The sequence below is a fragment of the Microtus pennsylvanicus genome, chromosome 1, assembly GCF_037038515.1.
Source record: "Microtus pennsylvanicus isolate mMicPen1 chromosome 1, mMicPen1.hap1, whole genome shotgun sequence".
Classification (NCBI taxonomy): Eukaryota; Metazoa; Chordata; class Mammalia; order Rodentia; family Cricetidae; genus Microtus; species Microtus pennsylvanicus.
Window position 1 is genome coordinate 137,163,053 of NC_134579.1, and position 18,642 is coordinate 137,181,694.

Sequence of the window (18,642 nt, forward strand, 5' to 3'; positions counted from 1 at the left end):
TGCTGAGTTGGAAGCTCAGATAGAAGTAGCTACAGTAGAAGATCCTGAGACTAGCTGGGACCTGGGGGTAGAAGAAAGAAATCTAGCAGCCAAATGGACTGGGGCTGGCCTACAGATCAGCGGAGGAAAGACAGGGCACACAGGAAGTCCACCACAGCCAAAGAGAAAACGTGGGTTCAAACGTGGGAAGAGAATGCAGACACCTGGGACACTGACAGAACCGACACTGGGTCACGTGAGTCATCCCAGCACACCAGACTCACCTTAGTCCCTGTCGTAGTGTCTACTCTGGTCTCAGCACCAAGGCGATCGAACACGGATGTTCTATGGAGACCTGGGAGAAAAGTGGCACCATGAGGCAGTACCTGCCTAGTGGTTCCATGGGACCATGTCTAGGCTGCCCACAGAGCAGACGCCAAGGTGGGAAGACCTAGCAGGGACAGACTATGCTTGGCTCAGGCTCTGCAACTACACTGGAGGCTCAGGTTGACCTTCACACAAACTCACAAGTGTCAAATCTGGGGAAGATCAATGAACTGGCTAACTTGACCCAAGCCACAGTCATCAAAGACTAGGGAACTTTGATTATGAAAATGTCCCCGTAAGATGGGCTGTAGCTAGCCTGAAGGGCATTTTCTTAGTGATTGATCAGGTCTACAAGAGAAGGCTGAGCAAGTCATGGGAAGCAAGACAGTAAGCAGCACCCCTCCATGGCCTCTGCATCAGTTCCCGCTTCCAGGTTCCTGTCCTGCTTGAGTTCCTGTCCTGACTTCCTCCAGTGATGTGGAAATGTAAGCCAAATAAAACCTTTCCTCCTCAACCTGTTTTTTTTTCTTTTTTTTTCTCCCGAATTCTAAAACCCCAACCTGTTTCTGATCATGGTGCTTCGTCATAGCAATAATAACCCTAACTAAAACAATCAATGAAGATTGATACCTGAAATCACTATGCCTCTGTCTAAGCTGATGTGGAAGGAAGTGTTTCTTTGAGAATGGGTCTTATGGAGCCTAAGCTAACATTGAACTATGTAACTGAGGCTGGCCCTGAACTCCTGATTCTCCTACCTATACCTCCAAAAGCTAGAATTATAGCTAGGTGCCACCACACCCAGCTTTTGGGTAAAGAGTTCTTAACCTCCACTTGTTCCTTGTATGCTGGCAATTGTGGGCAACTGGCAGAACGTGATGAATGGTGTTGAGGTCCTCTATTAAATAAAACCTACATCTCAGCGGCACAGCGGTGGCACACGCTATTAATCCCAGTACTCTGGAGGCAGAGATGGGTGGGCACTCTGTGTTCAAAGCCACAAGCTTGGTCTACACACAGTCAGAGCTACACTAAGAAATCTTATCTCAAAATAAATAAATAAATTGATAAATAAATAATCCCTACATTCCACCAACACAGTGTTCCTGAGTCATAGCCCAAAATACTATGGAAACAAATAATCATTTAAAAAGAATAAACCACCAGCTTAGGTGGTGGTGGCACACGCCTTTAATCCCAGCACTCAGGAGGCAGAGGCAGGTGAATATCTGAGTTTGAGGCCAGTCTGGTCAACAGAGCTAATTCCAGAATAACCAGGGCTACACAAAGAAACCCTATCTGGAAAAAACACAAAATAAATGACTAAGTAAATATAAATAAAGTGAAGGAAACGGAACAGAGCCTCTCTAGGGGCATAGTTGCAGTGACACAGGCAGACCCATACATCCTACTCTAGAGAGAGACAACACCATGGGTATGGGACCCAGGAAGAGGACATGTACCATCTGGAATTCTTCCAGGAGATGAGCTCTTGCTTTGCCTCACAGTGCTGGTGTCCACTACGGGCCTACCCTTAGCCAGGTATGGTCACTTGCTTCCCGGGCCAGCCATAACTGTCTTTTTGTCCCTGCCTTCCAGGGACAAGACATGAGGAGTCCAGCTTCACGAACGGCAGGATGACAGCAGAGTCTCTTCCTCTGTGGTCACTGTCCCCTTAGCCAAAGGCCCTGTTACCTGCTCCCCTCTGAGCCCCACCTACTGGGAAGACCATCACCAGGCAACAAGCTAAGAGAGCCCCATCTGCAGCCCACACAGCCTGTACCTTTCGCTGCCTGCTGCTGCTCCAGGATCTTGCGTGTACGGGGGGTGGTCCCCTTGGGCATGTGGATGATGTACTTTCCCTCCATCTCGGCTGTCACCCGCCGTCTCTTGGTAGGAACAACCAGGCTCTCCTCCTCCCTGAGGGCCAGAGCTGGTGAGGAGACACGGGGTTAGCTCCTTCAGGGATAGATGTTCTGGAGGGTGTGGGGGGAACCTAGCTATAGACAAGACAATCTGTAGCCCAGGCTGGCCTCCACTGACAATCCCGCTGCTTTAGCCCTGGAGGGGCTTTAGCCATGCATGATAATGCCCAGCTGCAGACCAGTGTCTTTCATCTCCTTGTGAGACAGGATGGTTCATGTGCACAGCTGCCCCCATCACCAGACTGAGTCACCGAGGACATTAGTCATCTGGTGTGGCTAAACCACAGATGTGCCTGGGATTTGCAAGTGGCAGTGGCTTCCCAGACGCTGTAGACTAAAGGACCCACTGGGATGGGGATCCTCAGACCCCACGGTGCTGCCTTCAGAGCTGTGTGCTTGTGCCTTCTGCCGATTCGTTTTGTGCTTTCACTTTTCAACAAGCACAAGGTCCATACTTACTGTTTAGGGATTATGTAGAATTAATTATACTTTGAAATCTATGTGTTGGGGCTGGAGAGATGGTTGAGTGGTTAAAGAATATTTGCTGGTCTTCCAAAGGACCTAGGATTAATTCCCAGCACCCACACGGCAGCTCACAACCATCTGTAACTACAGTTCCAGGGGACCAGATGCCCTCTGTGGCTTCTGTTGGCACTAGGCATTCATGTGAGGCACAGACACACTGCAGACAAAACATCCATACCAAATAAAACAAGGAAAGAATCATAATGTGTGTGTGCACACATGTGGCGCTCTCTCCCTTTACTGTGTTGGTCCCAGGGATTGAACTGTGTCACCAACCCGAAGTTATACTTCTTTTCTGTTGCAAAGCCAGGGTTTCACAATGTAGCCCACACTGGTCTGGGACTTGTAATCCTCCTGCCTCAGTTTCTCCACTCCAGCATGTTCTAACACACTTTATACTTCAAATACAAAAAGGAATTCCTTTCACAGTGTCAGGAGGGGGATGTGCCACCACTGTCTCAGCATTGTATTAACTACTTTTAACTTTCTGTTTTTCCTTTTTGGTCAGTTGTAACTCTAGCCTGGAACTCTATATAGAACAAACCAAACCTGAATTTGAAATGATCCCTGCCTCTGCTTTCTGAATGCTTGACTTAGAGGTGTATGCCACCATATCTAGATTTTCACATTTACTTTTTGTTTGTTTGTTTCTCAAAACAGGATCTCCCTGTGTAGCCCTGGCCATCCTAGAACTCGCTCTGCAGACGTGGCTGGCCTCGAACTTACAGATCCATCTGCCTCTGACTCCAGAGTGCTGGGATTAAAGGCGTGCACCACTACTACCTGGCCCTTACTTACTTTTATTTACAGATTATTTGTGGTGCTGGGGATTGAATCCAGGGTTTTGTGTATGCTAGGCAAGTACTCTACCACTTAGCTACAGTCTAGTCCCAGAATCTTTTTTCTTTTTATGAGACAAAAACTTGAGCTTGTAGCCTAGCCTGGATGCAAACTCACAGCAATCCTCTTGCCTCCACCCTCCCAAATGTTGGTATTATAGGTGTGAGCCACTACAACCAGCAACTAATTTTACCTTCTAGTTGAAGGTGCTTACACACACACACACACACACACACACACACACACACACACACGGCAAAGGCAAAGCCAGCACAGTGGCAACAGATAGCGCGTGATGAGAACTACTGGGCAGCTGAAAAGTGAAGTCCTTTCCCTGGGCCTCAGTTTCCACAGGTGCCTTATGACACTAGGAATGGGAATGGGTGCAACAAAGGGCCAAGAACACGGCAGAGAGCAGCAAAATTCGAGAGGCCAAAGGCTGAGTCCCATTACCAGCTTGAAGCCCTGGACAGAGGGTAGTCAGAAAAACTCAAGCAGAAGCACGCTGCAGGTTGAAGGTCACAGGCAAGAGCTGGAAGACAGCAGGCAAGAAGAAGTGATGAGGGCTGGGGCGTGGCTTGCCTAGCGTGCACAGAAGCCCTGGGTTCGATGCCCTAGCACTGCATAAAAAGGTGTGGTGATCCATGCTTGAGGTTTGAATATTCACATGGGAGGCGGGAGGAACAGGAGTTCAAAGTCCTCCTGGCTATATAACAATTTCAAGGCCAGCCTCAGTTACTAAGAAGTGGAAAAGCCAGGTCTCTAGTCTATCTTGGAAAGCTTCTCACTTTCCTTGAAATCAAGACATCACCACTACCCTCTAGAAACAGTAACAGGGAGCTAGAGATATGGCTCAGTGCATCAGATCAAGGACTGCTTTTGCAGAGGGCCCAAGTTCAGATCCCAGCAACCACATCAGACAGTTCATAATGGCCTATAACTTCAGCTTCAGGAAAACCACTCTCTAGCTTCCATGGATACCTGTACACACAAGCACACAACCACAGACATACACATAATTTAAAAAATAAATCTTTAAGTTAAAACAAACAGAGGTCTCCTTGTGGAGCAGTGGGAGCAGGGCTGTCCCCAACACTGGCTAGCTTCTGGGAACCCATTCCTCACACTGGGTTGCCTTGCCCAGCCTTAATACAAGGGGAGGAGCTTGGTCTTACAGCAACTCGATATGCCACTCTTTGTTGACACCCACGGGAGGCCTGCCCCTTTCTGAACAGAAACAGAGGAGGGAATAGGGGGAGGAGATGTAATGTAAATAAATACATTCAATTAAAAAAAAGAGAGAGAAAAACAACTTGATCAAGTTCACAGAGGTCAATGACCCTTGGGTGGTCTCTGAAACTGTCTCTCTCTCTCACTGTCTCTCTCTTTCTCTCTCATGCACACCTGCTCACCCATATCCCCCTGCAATTCTGCCCAAGAGCCCTCACCGGCAGCCTTGGCACTCTTCGCTGCCATCTTGTTGGACACGGTGACGGAGATCTTGGAGCTGCTGGTGTCCGAGCGCCTTGGCGGAGTGTGGGGTGGAGAGTCATGGTTCAGGCTGTTGGTGATCATTCGAGAAGCAGCTGTGGGAGGAAAGAAGTGAGTCCAGTCGTGATGTGGGTACCCTGGAGAGGGGGCTAGAAAATGGAGGTGAGAATTCTGGAAGAACAGTCTAGGAGTGAGTTCTCAACCCAACAGCGTTGGAGCCTGGCTGCCAAGGGAAAGCACTAGATTGAATCAGGAAGAAGCAGCGGCAGTCACCTCGTGACTGCTCCATCCTCATGATGTAAAGGATGCACAGGAACCTGGAAGGTATCTTCGGTATCTTCATATTCCCAGGCACCAGCTTATCATGTCTACTCCTCAGAGAAAACTCCTCTAACATCCTACACCAACAGGACCACCTTTAGCTTCTGCTACCTGACCTATGGCATGCTTTGTTCCACAGTTCTCAGTTTATTTTTAAGTGCATTGATGTTTTACCTGTATGTATGTATGTCTTTGAGAGGGTGTCAGATCTTGCAGTACAGATTGTTGTAAGCTGCCATGTGGGTGCTGGAAATTGAACCTAGGTCCTCTGGTCTTAACCATTGAGCCATCTCTCCATCCCCCCAGTCCTTATCACTTGACAGGATTTTTCTTTCTTTTTTTTTTTTAAAGATTTTATTTATTATGTATACAACATTCTGCCTCCATGTATGCCTGAATGCCAGAAGAGGGCACCAGATCTCATTACAGATGGTTGTGAGTCACCATGTGGTTGCTGGGAATTGAACTCAGGACCTCTAGAAGAGCAGCCAGGGCTCTTAACCACTGAGCCATCTCTCCAGCCCCTTGACAGGATTTTTTCTTTATAAAGACTTGTCTCAGCCAAGTGGTGGTGGATCCCAGGTGGATCTCTGTGAGTTCAAGGCCAGCCTGGTCTACAAAGTGAGTTCTAGAACAGGCTCAAAGCTACAGAGAGGGCTGGAGAGATAGCTCAGAGGTTTAGAGCACTGACTGTTCATCAAGAGTTCCTGCCGGGGGATGGTGGTGCATGCCTTTAATCCCAGCACTTGGGAGGCAGAGGCAGGCGGATCTCTGTGAGTTCGAGACCAGCCTGGTCTACAGAGCTAGTTCCAGGACAGGCTCCAAAGCCACAGAGAAACCCTGTCTCGAAAAAAAACAAACAAACAAAAAGAGTTCCTGCCTTCCCCTCCCAAGTGTTGGGATTATGCACGAGCCATCATGTACAGCTTTGGTTTCATTTTTGTGTTACTTGAGATTATAAAAGGCATTTAGGCCAGGCATGATGGAACACGCCTTTAATCCCAGAATTTGGGAGGCAGAGGTAGGTAAATTCAGGGTTAACTTGGCCTACATGCAGTCCAAGCCAGTCAGGGCTGCATCTATATAGTGAGTCCTTGTCTTAGAAGGAAGGGAGGAAGGGATAGATGGAGGGAGGGAAAGAGGGATGGAGGGGGAGGAGAGAAGGGAGGGAGGGAGAGGGAGAAGAAAAAAATGCACCCAGAAAATGTTATGGGCAGACCCTTTAAAGATTGGCAAAACTCATCTATACTCCTGGTGGCCAGGAAGGTGGTTGCCCTAGGAGAGCCATGCTTGTCTCTGCTTGGGATGCTGGCTATCGGCTATCTTATACTGAATGCTATTCAGGAGCTTTTAATGAGTTAGTGCCGAAGCTAGAACACAGGGCCTCAAAAGCTAAGCAGACACTCTAGAGCTGAGTTACACCCCAGCCAGCAAAGCCATTATGACCAAACCTTTTCTGTATATGTGATGTGGGCTTATTAGAGATATGAAGTCTCATTTCTACATCCTCCCTACACCAACACCTTTGGGTGTGCCCTGCCACTGACTCTACCTGCAGCCTTGTGACTCTGCTTTGTCCAATGGTACAAGATCAGTGTCACAACAGCGGAGACTCCCTAGGTCTTAGTGCTGGGGCCTGCCTTCTGAGGCTGTTTTTAGGAACACGCCTAGGCTAGCTTGCTGCATGATGGAAGGTGCCAAGTCACCTCTGTTACTCCAGCTGACATCAAGCCAGTAATGAGATGTGTAGATGAAGCCATCCCTCAACCTAGATGTCAGACCTGCAGAGACCTGAGCTGGATCCGAGCACAATGGCCAGCAAACTCATAAACAGAGAAGTAAATGTCTATGACTACATACACCCGACCAACTGCCTGTGAGCATCCTGGAACTCTCCTGCCTCCACCTCCCATCTCACCTGGGATTACAGATGTGCACCACAGCAGCCATCTTTACTTGAGAGCTGAGGATATATATATATATCTCCCAGGACGAGTGCATACGCGCGCGCGCGCGCACACACACACACACACACACACACACACACACACACACATTGTTTTATCTTGAAACAGAATCTCATTGTGCAGCCCTGCCTGGCCTAGACCTCTCTACATAGATCAAGAGAGCCTAAAACTCAGAGATCTGCCTCCACGTGCTGGGATTAAACTCCTCAAAATCAAGAGATCCACCTGTTTCTGTCTCCTGAGTTCTGGGATTAAGTGTACAGCTTCTTGATAATTTCTATTGGGGGGAAGCCGGGGCTCAAGCCCTACAGAACAGATGTGGAAGTCAGAGGACAAGTTTTGTCAGTTCTTTCCTTTTGATTTTCACAGGTTCTAAACAACTCAGGTTGCCAGGTTTGCACAGCAAGAACCTTTTGCAAGCCCCACCCCCACCTTTTTTTTTCTTTTCTGAGATAGGATCTCATGTATCCTTGGCTGGCTTCAAACTCATTACTTTGAATTTCTTTTTTACTTTTAAATTTTATTTTTTATTTAGGTGTGTGTAAGAGAGAAAGAGAGCCATGTTCATACAGGTTTCTTTGGAGGCCTGAAGAGGGTGTCAGATCCCTGGTGCTGGAGTTACAGGCATTTGTGAACTACTTGATATGGGTGCTAGGAATTGAACTCAAGTCCTCTGGAAGAGCATTAAGTGTTCTTAATTACGGAGTCATCTCCCCAACCCCCTACTTTAAATGATAAACCTCTTGCTACCACTTTTGAGTGCTGAGATTAGAGGCGTGTACCACAGTGCCTGGGTTGTTTGGAGCTGGGGATGAGCCCAAGGTCTCATGTATGCTAGGTGAGCACTGTGCCAGGTGAGTTCTAGCCCAGCGCTGTCTGTCTGTCTGTCTGTCGCCCAGGTCTTCAGTCTGTGTGCACTCATCTGCTCACTGCGATTCCCTACAACCCCTGCACCAACACACCTGGCACTCCCGTAGCTGTTCACAGATTTGCACCAGCACATGTTCCCAGCCTGCGTCCAACAGACCCTGTGGCCTTCTGGTGTCAGCTCCCCTAAGTGTCTTTCCACGGTCTACTTACTGCTAGGAATGTAAAAACTGGTCAGTCTCTTTTTTGTTTTTGCTTGGGGACTGCATAGCTTTAAATGACACCCAGCACACTGTAAGGCCACGATGTGCTTCATGGGAACATATGTGGCTCACAAGCTTTGTTCTGGAATGAGTCACGGTGGTGCTGGCTGTGAGCTCAGCAAATGACTCAATGGATTATAGTAAACAAGGTGTCCTGAAAAAGGAGCATGGGGGCCACTGAGACGGCTCAGTGAATAAAGGCAGTAACATGGGTAAAGGTCCTGATGCCTAGAACCCACATGGTGGGAGAGGAGAACAACTAATTGTCCGTTAGCCACCACTTCTGTCATGGCACACAAATACTCCCCAGACATGCAAACACTGAATAAATAAATGTAAATAATAAACACATTTTTATAAGCATGGTTAATTAGCATTTTTGTCAACTTCATACAAACTAGAAGCACCAGGGAAGAGGTAAAAATGTCTCCATCGAACTGGCCTATAGACAAGCTTGTGGGGACAGTTTCTTGATTGATAACTGGTGTGGGAAAGCCTACCTCACTATAGGCAGTGCCATTCCTGGCATGTGGTTGGTCCTGGAATGTGTAAACTTGATAGTGGAACAATGTCTATTAATTAATCCCAGTACTCAGAAGGCTGAGACAAACAGATCTCTATGAGTTCAAGACCAACCAGGCTACACAGTGAGACACTATTTCAAGAAAGAAAAAAGAAAAGAGAAGATAGCTGCATGCAGCCTGGAGAGCAGTCGAGGAGCACCGATTCCTCTGTGGCCTCTGCCTGCAGGTCTTGGTCAGGACATGTAAGTTGCACAAACTCTTTCCTCCCCAAGTTGCTTCTAGTCACACTTTATTACCTGGTGGGGAAAGTGAAGGTGCTTGCCTAGAATCCCAGCACTTGGGAGGCAGAGGCAGGTGAATCTCTAAGTTCAAGGCCAGCCTGGTCTACACAGTAAGTTCTGAAAAACAAACAAACAAGCCCAACAACAACAAACACCAAGCAAATTAGGACAAAGGAATATATAAGGTGGGGAATATGGACTGGGAATATATAAGGTAGGGAATATGGACTGGGAATATATAAGGTGGGGAATATGGACTGGGAATATATAAGGTAGGGAATATGGACTGGGAATATATAAGGTGGGGAATATGGACTGGGAATATATAAGGTAGGGAATATGGACTGGGAATATATAAGGTAGGGAATATGGACTGAGAATATATAAGGTAGGGAATATGGACTGGGAATATATAAGGTGGGGAATATGGACTGAGAATATATAAGGTGGGGAATATGGACTGGGAATATATAAGGTAGGGAATATGGACTGGGAATATATAAGGTAGGGAATATGGACTGGGAATATATAAGGTGGGGAATATGGACTGGGAATATATAAGGTGGGGAATATGGACTGAGAATATATAAGGTAGGGAATATGGACTGGGAATATATAAGGTAGGGAATATGGACTGAGAATATATAAGGTAGGGAATATGGACTGGGAATATATAAGGTGGGGAATATGGACTGGGAATATATAAGGTAGGGAATATGGACTGGGAATATATAAGGTGGGGAATATGGACTGGGAATATATAAGGTGGGGAATATGGACTGAGAATATATAAGGTAGGGAATATGGACTGGGAATATATAAGGTAGGGAATATGGACTGAGAATATATAAGGTAGGGAATATGGACTGGGAATATATAAGGTGGGGAATATGGACTGGGAATATATAAGGTGGGGAATATGGACTGAGAATATATAAGGTAGGGAATATGGACTGGGAGGGAATATATAAGGTAGGGAATATGGACTGGGAATATATAAGGTAGGGAATATGGACTGGGAATATATAAGGTAGGGAATATGGACTGGGAATATATAAGGTAGGGAATATGGACTGGGAATATATAAGGTAGGGAATATGGACTGGGAATATATAAGGTGGGGAATATGGACTGGGAATATATAAGGTAGGGAATATGGACTGGGAATATATAAGGTAGGGAATATGGACTGGGAATATATAAGGTGGGGAATATGGACTGGGAATATATAAGGTGGGGAATATGGATTGAGAATATATAAGGTAGGGAATATGGACTGGGAATATATAAGGTAGGGAATATGGACTGGGAATATATAAGGTGGGGAATATGGACTGGGAATATATAAGGTAGGGAATATGGACAGAGAATATATAAGGTGGGGAATATGGACAGAGGTGTAGCTGAGTGGAAGGAACAGCAGCATGCACGATCGATCAGTCTGACAAGCTTGCACAGGCTCTAGACTGCACACCCAGAACTACCAAAAGAAATACATCTGTTGTGATGATCTCAGAAGCAAGAGGCTAAGGCAGGACAGTGTCAGCTATATAAACCTTTGGTTTTTTAAAAAGGAAAGGGCTTGGGGGCCAGAAAATAGTCAGAAAGATGACTTCAAAGGAATAGGTGCTTATAGCCAAGCCTGATGACCCAAGTTTGAGCATCAAGATCTACATGGTAGAAGGAGAGAACTAACACCCACAATATGTCCTCTAAACTTTCTCAGACACTTTGTCTTGTGAGCGCTCTCTCTCTCTCTCTCTCTCTCTCTCTCTCTCTCTCTCTCTCTCTCTCTCTCTCTCACTTAAATAGTCACTCCCTGCCTAGCTTGTTTGGTCCCTTACAGGGGGCATCAATGGCTTTGCTTCTACCTCTGTATGTACAGGAAGAGACTGAACAGACGCAACTCACCGCTAGCGGCGCCGCGGCGAAGCTCACCCTGGAGGGGGCTGGGGCTGCAGGGCACTGATTCAGTAGCAGCTTTGCACATGTCCTGGAAATGAGAGGTAGCAGGTTAGCCCAGAACAGGGGACCTAGAGAACCAAGCAGCACCCAGAGGGTCAGAACACAACCGGTGTAGACCTTAAAAGCTGTTCTGCCAGGCGGGCGGTGGTGGTGCACACCTTTAATCCCAGCACTCGGAGGGCAGAGGCAGGTGGATCCCTGTGAATTTTAGGCCAGTCTGGGCTATAGAGCTAGTGCCAGGAGAGCCAAGGCCACACAAAGAAACCATGTCTTAAAAAAATAATTAAAAAATAAAAAAAGCTGTTCTGTCTGTTCTGCTCTGGTGTTCTTGAATCCATTTTTAGTTTTAAGCGTGTGTGTATATGGTGTACATGAGTACAGGTGTTTGCAGAGGCCACGGGTATGGGATCCCCGGAAGTGCAGTTATAAGCAGTTGTGAGCTTGCTAACATTAGTGCTAAGAACTGAACTTGGGTTCTCTGGAAGAGCAGCGAGCAATCTTAACCTCTGAGCCATCTCTCCAACTCTACACTATGCTCCGGGCAAAAAGAAAGTACCCTGTGCTGTGGGATGTTTATTTAACTAGACAAAGATGTGTCATTTGTTTATGCTGTACTTGCATAACTATGAAGATGTGTTGCTGTTTTACTTTGCTTGCCTAAGGTATCTGACTAACCTAATAAAAAGCTAAATGGCCAAAAGGTAGGCAGCAGAGTGATAGGCAAGGCTAGTGGACAGAGAGAATAAGGAGGGGGAGAAATCTAGGTGTGAGAGCAGAGAAGAGAGAACAAGGGAGAAAGAGAGAGAGATGCCCGGGGCCAGCCAGGGAGGCAGCTACCAGCCAGATGTGAAGTAGGACGTACAGAATGAAAAACAGGTAAAAAGCCCTGAGGCAAACACAGATTTAGAAAAACAGTTAAGTTGTAAGAGCTGGTGGGACAAGCACAAGATAAGGCTGAGCACTCATAACTAGTAAGTCTCCATGTCATGATTCAGGAGGTGGTTGGTGGCAGAAAAGAAAGCCAGCTACAACCCTGGGGTGGCTAGATAGCCCAGCAGGTAAAGACACTTGATGTCATCACATGACTTAAGTTAATCCTTGGGACTCAAATGATGGAGAGAACCCACTCCAGCGTTGTCTTCTGACTACCAAACATATATGCCCACACATCCATCACACGCACATCTATTCAATATATATATATTTTAATTCTCAATCTAAAAAAATACAATGTCTTGCTCGCTGCCTCTCCGACTGAGTTGATGCCTCTTGCTTGAGGAGGTCCTCTTTGCAGGGCCCAGGATGAGGCATGGTTGGAGGCCTGTCTCTACAAGTTCCTGTGAGGGGCAAGGCACCTGGCAGCCATATCAGCAAGCTCTGGGTTTGACTGAGAGACCTTGCCTCACTGAATAAAGTGGAAAAGTGATTGAGGATAATTCCCTTTATCAACCTCAGGCCTCCACATGCACAAATACACATATGAACATCCACAATCCATATGTGCCCATGTGTATATACCACACACGTGAAAAATGGAAAAAGAAACACAAAATTAATTTTGCCTCACTGCATATGAAAGACAGAGAAAACAAAGCTCAGCGAAGTCAGGCAACATGCCCGATGTCACACAGCAAAGAGCTGAACCTACCTCTGAACACTGCACCTTCCTTTGCCGCCAGGCCTCCTACCGGGCCCCACAACAGCCGCCTCCAGCCTTACACTTTCCCCAGGAAGTAAGAGGCACAGAAGAGCACCTACCTGGCGGTGTACCACCTTGGCATGCTTGAGGATGGCAATGATGTCACCCACTACAGTCACCCCCAGCTCGTTCATGATTTCCTTATTGAGATCTAGCAGCATGCTCTTCTGGATCCTACAGGGGAGGACAGTGATGAGGCCCCGCCCAGCAAGCTCCTACCTCCTCCTACCCAGTTTCCCGGTCCCAGCAGTCTCCTCACCGATTATCCACAAACATCACAGCATAGTTCACAGCAGGTCCTGGGGGAATGCCAGCTTCCTTGAAGAACTGGATCCACTCAGAAGTGGCTGTGGGTCAGACAGGACAGTCATTCGTAGCAGACTGCAGTAGCAGTGGTTCCCAGAGACTGAGCTGATGCCAGCCTCACACTGTGGGCGCTCAACTCTCAGTAGAATGAGAACCCCTGACCGCCTGTGAGTCAACAGGCAGTGACTCCCCAAGCTGGGACCTGAGAAGCTGGGAACATGCCAGGACATGATGCTCCCGAGTTCCCAATCCTTTTCCATCTTGTTCTCCTATCCTCCACCCTATCCTGGTGCCCTATCCCACTCATCTGGCCTGATAGCTCTCATCCCCTGCCCAATGAGGAGCCCAAGTCCTGGAGTCAGTCTATGGCCTTAGCAGGGAGCAACCAAGCCTGAGGGAGAGACTCACATTCACGTGTTATCAGGAAGCTTGACTGGTTCAATCCTGGTTCCCCACCCCGACGTGTGGGGGCCACCACACGCAGTTTAGGTGGGGCTGGGGGTGGAGCCCAGGGCTTTGTGCAAGTGAGACAAGCATTGTGCTAACCAAGCTAAATCCCCGCTGCATCCCTTGAATCCTCTTTTTTATTTTAATTTCTTCAAAGACAGGGTCTCAGTTGGTATGGTGGCTCACACCTTAGGAGACAGAGGCCAATAGGGCTCTCCCTGTGAGTTCAAGACCAGCCTGGTCTACACATCAAATTCCAAGACAGCCAAGGCTATATAGTGAGACCTTGTCTCAAAAAAATGACAGGGTCTCAGGCTTGCTTTGACCTCACCAGGTAGCAAAGAATGACTTTGAACTCCTGATCCTCGTGCCTTCCTGTGCTGGATCACAAGTGTGCACCACCCACAAAGGCCCGACAGAGCCTGATGTCCAAGGAGCTGCAGAATCTCTACATCAGGCTCACACAACCGTGCTGTGTATTACAGAGAAAAGGCAAACATGTGACCAATTGAGCTGTCATAAACCAGTGGCCATTAAGAAATACTTGGGCCACTGGGTGGTGGTGGTTCATGCCTTTAATCCCAGTATTCAGGAGGCAGAGGCAGGTGGATCTCTGAAAGTTCGAGGCCAGCCATGTGTACAGAGCAAGTTCCAGGAAAGCTAGGGCTGTTACAGAGAAATCCTGACTTGAAAAACCAAAAAAGAAAAGAAATATTTGGGCCACAGGTGGTAGTGCGAGCCTTTAATCCCAGAACTCAGGAAGCTGAAGTGGTGGGTTTGAGACAACTCTGGGATGCACCGTGAATGATCAAAAGAAATTTGTCTCCAAAAAAAAAAAAAAATGTAGCCCCTACCCAGAAATGTTACATTGTGTAACAGTGTATCTTAGACTCCGGCAGGAAGAGGTTACCTAGTAACTTCAAGAGAAATTGTCAAGAATATACACTGCAGACGTCTATCCCAGAACAAAACAATTTCCTTTACTGTATGCCTATCTTCAGTGCTGAGGATGGGACAGGCCTTATGAATGGCAGTTTAAGGGCTCTATTCTAACTCTGAAAGCCCCTCCTCCTGCCCTCAGTAAACCATAACACTGAGTTATACCCCAAGTCTCTCACAGGGAATCCTAGGCAAGTGCTTTACCACTTAGCTACACCTAAAGCCCTAAGCAATATCCCTTGACAGTGGCATCCGTCAACATCGTGTGAAATACTACACAGCATTAAAAAGGAAGACACTAGTTCTGCTTAGCCCCACAGATGCTCTCAGTTACACATCATTATATACTGCATGGTTTTGTTTATGTAGACTCAAAGCCTGGGCCCTGCTAAATGTTTGTCTTTTAGTTGCTTTTAATTCCATACAAATGTATTTTATAAATTTTCCTTTTTTCTTTTTCTTTTTTCCCCTGAGACAAGGTTCTCTGTGTAGCCCTGATGGAACTCTCTCTGTAGACCAGGCAGGCCTCAAACTCAACGATCCAACCGTCTCGGCCTCCTGAGTGCTGGGATTAAAGGAATGAGCCACCATTGCCCGGCTATGGATTTTCGTACATGTGCAAGAGATCTCAACATTTTCCTAAGTCACCATGTGATCTCTGTGCCTTGACAATCCCAACAGACAACCTAAAAAAGAGCGGGGGATCTGGGTGTGCTGGCACACAGCTATAACCCAGCACTCAGGAGCTTAAGGCAGGAAGACTGAAAGTGGCCTGGGACACATATGGAGACTATGTCTTCCCCTACCAAAAAAACTAAGAGCAAGAGAAGGAGCAAGTAAGCTAACCAGGCTGGTGGTAGTGCCTATGAGCCCAGCACTGGAGGAAAAGGCAGAAAGGAAAAGAGGTCAAGGTCACCCTTGGCTCCAGGAGTAGTGGGTTAGCCTGAGCCTGTATCTCAGGAAAGAGAGAAGAGAGATAATCTGGGGCTGTCTCGCAGCAAGCACAAATAACATCTGTTGAGGAATGCACTCAAGATTCTACATACGGTAATCTCTTCAAACCAGGTGGCAGGATTACCATCTCTAACTCACAGGTAGAAAAACTGAGGCTCTAGCAGGCCAGGTGGAGCATGGACCAGAGGGTCTTACGAAGTTCTCCAGGCCAAACTCCTAACGCAGCAGGCCCAACTCAGGAAGAACACAGCCAGGCTCCAGCCCCGCCCCCACCTCAGGAGAGCACAGCTGTTCCTGCCTGTTTCCAACCTTCCTGCTTCATCTTTCTATACCCAGACCATACCCCCAGAAAGGAGGGCACAAGGGCCCTGCAGGGAAACCAGACTCACCCATAGTCACTGAGACCATCGTCTCCCTGGCCTTGACTCTGCTTCCTGGAGCCTGGAAGATAGAAGGAGAGGTCCCATTTGTCGACCCACAGAGAGTTTGAGGCTCCCGGTGCTGCCGGCCTGCCTGCCAGAGGAGCATTCCTGGACTAGGGGCTCACGACCCAAGAATAGCCTGAAGCAGCTGGCAGGATGTCAGCCTGGGACAGAGCTGCCATAGCAGCTATCGGCTCTGCCTGGGGAGGAGCTCAAAGATGGTGTCCTAGCTAGGCTTTCCATTGCTGTAATAAACACTAGGACAAAAAGCAACCTGGAGAGGAAAAGGTTTATTTCATCTTACAGCTTGTAGTCCATCTTAGAGGGAAGTCAGGGCACAAACTCAAGGAAGGAACCTGGAGGCAGGAACTGATGCAGAGGCCACAGAGTGGTGCTGCTTACTGGCTTGCTCCCATGGCTTGCTCAGTCAAGTTTTCTTGTAAGCCCACAACCACCTGCCCAGGGATGGCACCACCCACACACCACCATGGCTGGGCCGTCCCACATCAATCATCAATGAAAAAAATGCACCACACACTTGCCTACAAGCTAATTTTATGCAGGCATTTTCTCAATTGAGATTCCTCCTCCCAGATGACCCTGGCAGGTTGACATAAAGGTACCAGCACAGAAGGCCAATGTCCAAGCTTCCATTCCTCATACCATGACAGGTCCAGCTGGAATAGTGGCCCCAAATCCAAGCATATGGACCCACTCACAGCTCAAAGGAAACTCCCTAAGTCAGCCACAGGAAACTGAGGCAGGGAGATGGCCCAGGCTACAAACAAGACCTTTTCTATTTGTTTGTTTGGATGTTGACAGTTCTAGCTGTGCTAGAACTCAGTCTGTAGAACAGGCTGGACTTGAACTCAGAGATCCCGTCTCTGCCCACCCCACATTGCTGGGACTAAATAAGTATGCCACCATATCCAGTGTGAGGCTCTTTCTCAAACATAAGACAGAAACTAGGCAGGGTAGAGTGTCTGAAATCCCAGCATTCAGAAGACTTGAGACAGGAGGCTAATGAGTTCGAGGCCAGCCTAGGATACATAAGACTCTGCATCAAACATAAAACAAAAGATTTAGTTGGTATGTAGCTCAGTGACAAAATTTTGGCCTAGCGTATACAAGGCTGGGTCTGGTCCTCAGCAAAATAAATAAATAAATAAACAAACAGGTTTCCCAAGAACCTTCAATGTGGAAGATACTTCACCATCCCGAGGAGGACAAAACCATGGAGCCCAATTGGGGGCAGAGAAGCAGGGGACAGACAGCAAACCAAACAGCTAGAAAGGCAGTGGCTGTGGAGAAAGCATGGATGGCCGGGGAAGGGCGGGAGCCATTCCAAGAGGCTGATCTGCCAAGACTGAGATGTCACGTAGAGACCTGGGGGAGGTCAGTGAGTGTGTGGTTCTTTAAGAGGAAGAGTGTTCCAGAAAAGGGGACAATGAGTCTAGTGCCCTAAGCCAGAAGCTCCTCCAGTGTGCTTAAGAGCCAGACTGGAAGGGGGTACCAGACCCCAAGAGGCTCCAAAGGAATGGAAAACCAGTTTTCACTGAGATGATCAATTGTTTAAAGGAGGTTGAAGAGCTTTGGAGGCCAGCCCAAGCTACATAGCATGTTCAAGGCTAGCCTGGGTTGTATAGCAAGACCCAGTCTCGATAAGTAGGTGGGGCTACAGGGGTAATTCATTGGGTGAGTACTTGCCTAGCACAAATGAGCTCTGGGCTCAATCACCAGCACCATACACACCAGGTTCACACACCTGCAGTCCCAGCACTTGGGATCAGAAGTTCAAGGCTAGCCTTCCTATACAGCAAGTTCTGGATCTGACACCAAGAACAGTTCAAGAAACATCTCTGAGAAAGTCAGGACACGTCACATACCAAGCACCAAGTAGCCACCAGGTCAGAGCACCACAAAGATGCCTTCCAACAGCCTCACAGGGGAAGACTATTATTAGTTCTGTTCTCGTCAATTAAAACCACAACTGACTCAGCAAGGAACAGTCACTTGCCAAGTGTCATATGTACTCTGACCTTTCTGAGATTCCGAAGCGAGTTCTCTCTGATTCCGAAGCCCATGGAGCAGGTCCTCGCGAGTGTTTACTCTGTGCCAGGAACTGGGAATATGCACATCTCAGTGGTTCTGCATGGTGAGCCTGGGAGGAAGAAAAATGAGCAAAAAGAGGAAATAAAGTTAAAGACAGAGAGCATGGTAAGCCCAAGAAAACACAGCAGGTTCGCCACAGAACCAGGACTGAACTCAGGTCAGGCCATTGACTGGAGACCGAGGGACTGCTACACAGCAGGCATAACCAACCTTTCCTTGGAAAGCCTCACTTAATCCTAAACCAGAATTCCCTAGGGCAGTGAAGTCGCTGTCAACTCAGTTTCAGCTCCCTAACACCATTTTGCCTATTTTAGTTTGGTGAAACTGGGTCTCCTGAATTAGTCAAACTGGTCATGAATTCATCATCTTTCTGCCTCTATCTTCCAGGCACAGAGCTTCTTCTCCCTACTATCTTAAAAATCCATTTCCAGGGGCCAGGGAGGTGGCTCAGGGGTTAACACAGCTCCTTGCTTTGGTTTGGTTCCCAG

General features: G+C 47.6%; 1 protein-coding gene across 5 annotated transcripts in view; it reads right to left on the reverse strand.

Annotated features, from left to right (window-relative positions):
* Window positions 1-18,642, reverse strand: part of C1H19orf47 (chromosome 1 C19orf47 homolog) — a 30,021-nt gene that overhangs the window by 8,462 nt on the left and 2,917 nt on the right. For 3 of the 5 annotated variants that reach the window (XM_075987529.1, XM_075987508.1, XM_075987514.1), the window contains exons 2-9: window positions 18,082-18,203; window positions 16,010-16,061; window positions 13,234-13,321; window positions 13,034-13,148; window positions 11,222-11,303; window positions 5,045-5,182; window positions 2,090-2,239; window positions 264-334 (exon numbers count right to left, since the gene is read on the reverse strand). In XM_075987529.1, the coding sequence (XP_075843644.1) occupies window positions 264-334; window positions 2,090-2,239; window positions 5,045-5,182; window positions 11,222-11,303; window positions 13,034-13,148; window positions 13,234-13,321; window positions 16,010-16,061; window positions 18,082-18,126 (741 nt within the window). In that variant the 5' untranslated portion in view covers window positions 18,127-18,203. Of the gene's footprint in view, window positions 1-263; window positions 335-2,089; window positions 2,240-5,044; window positions 5,183-11,221; window positions 11,304-13,033; window positions 13,149-13,233; window positions 13,322-16,009; window positions 16,155-18,081; window positions 18,204-18,642 lie in introns of those variants that run through there. The other 2 variants (XM_075987522.1, XM_075987501.1) reach the window with 1 other exon arrangement.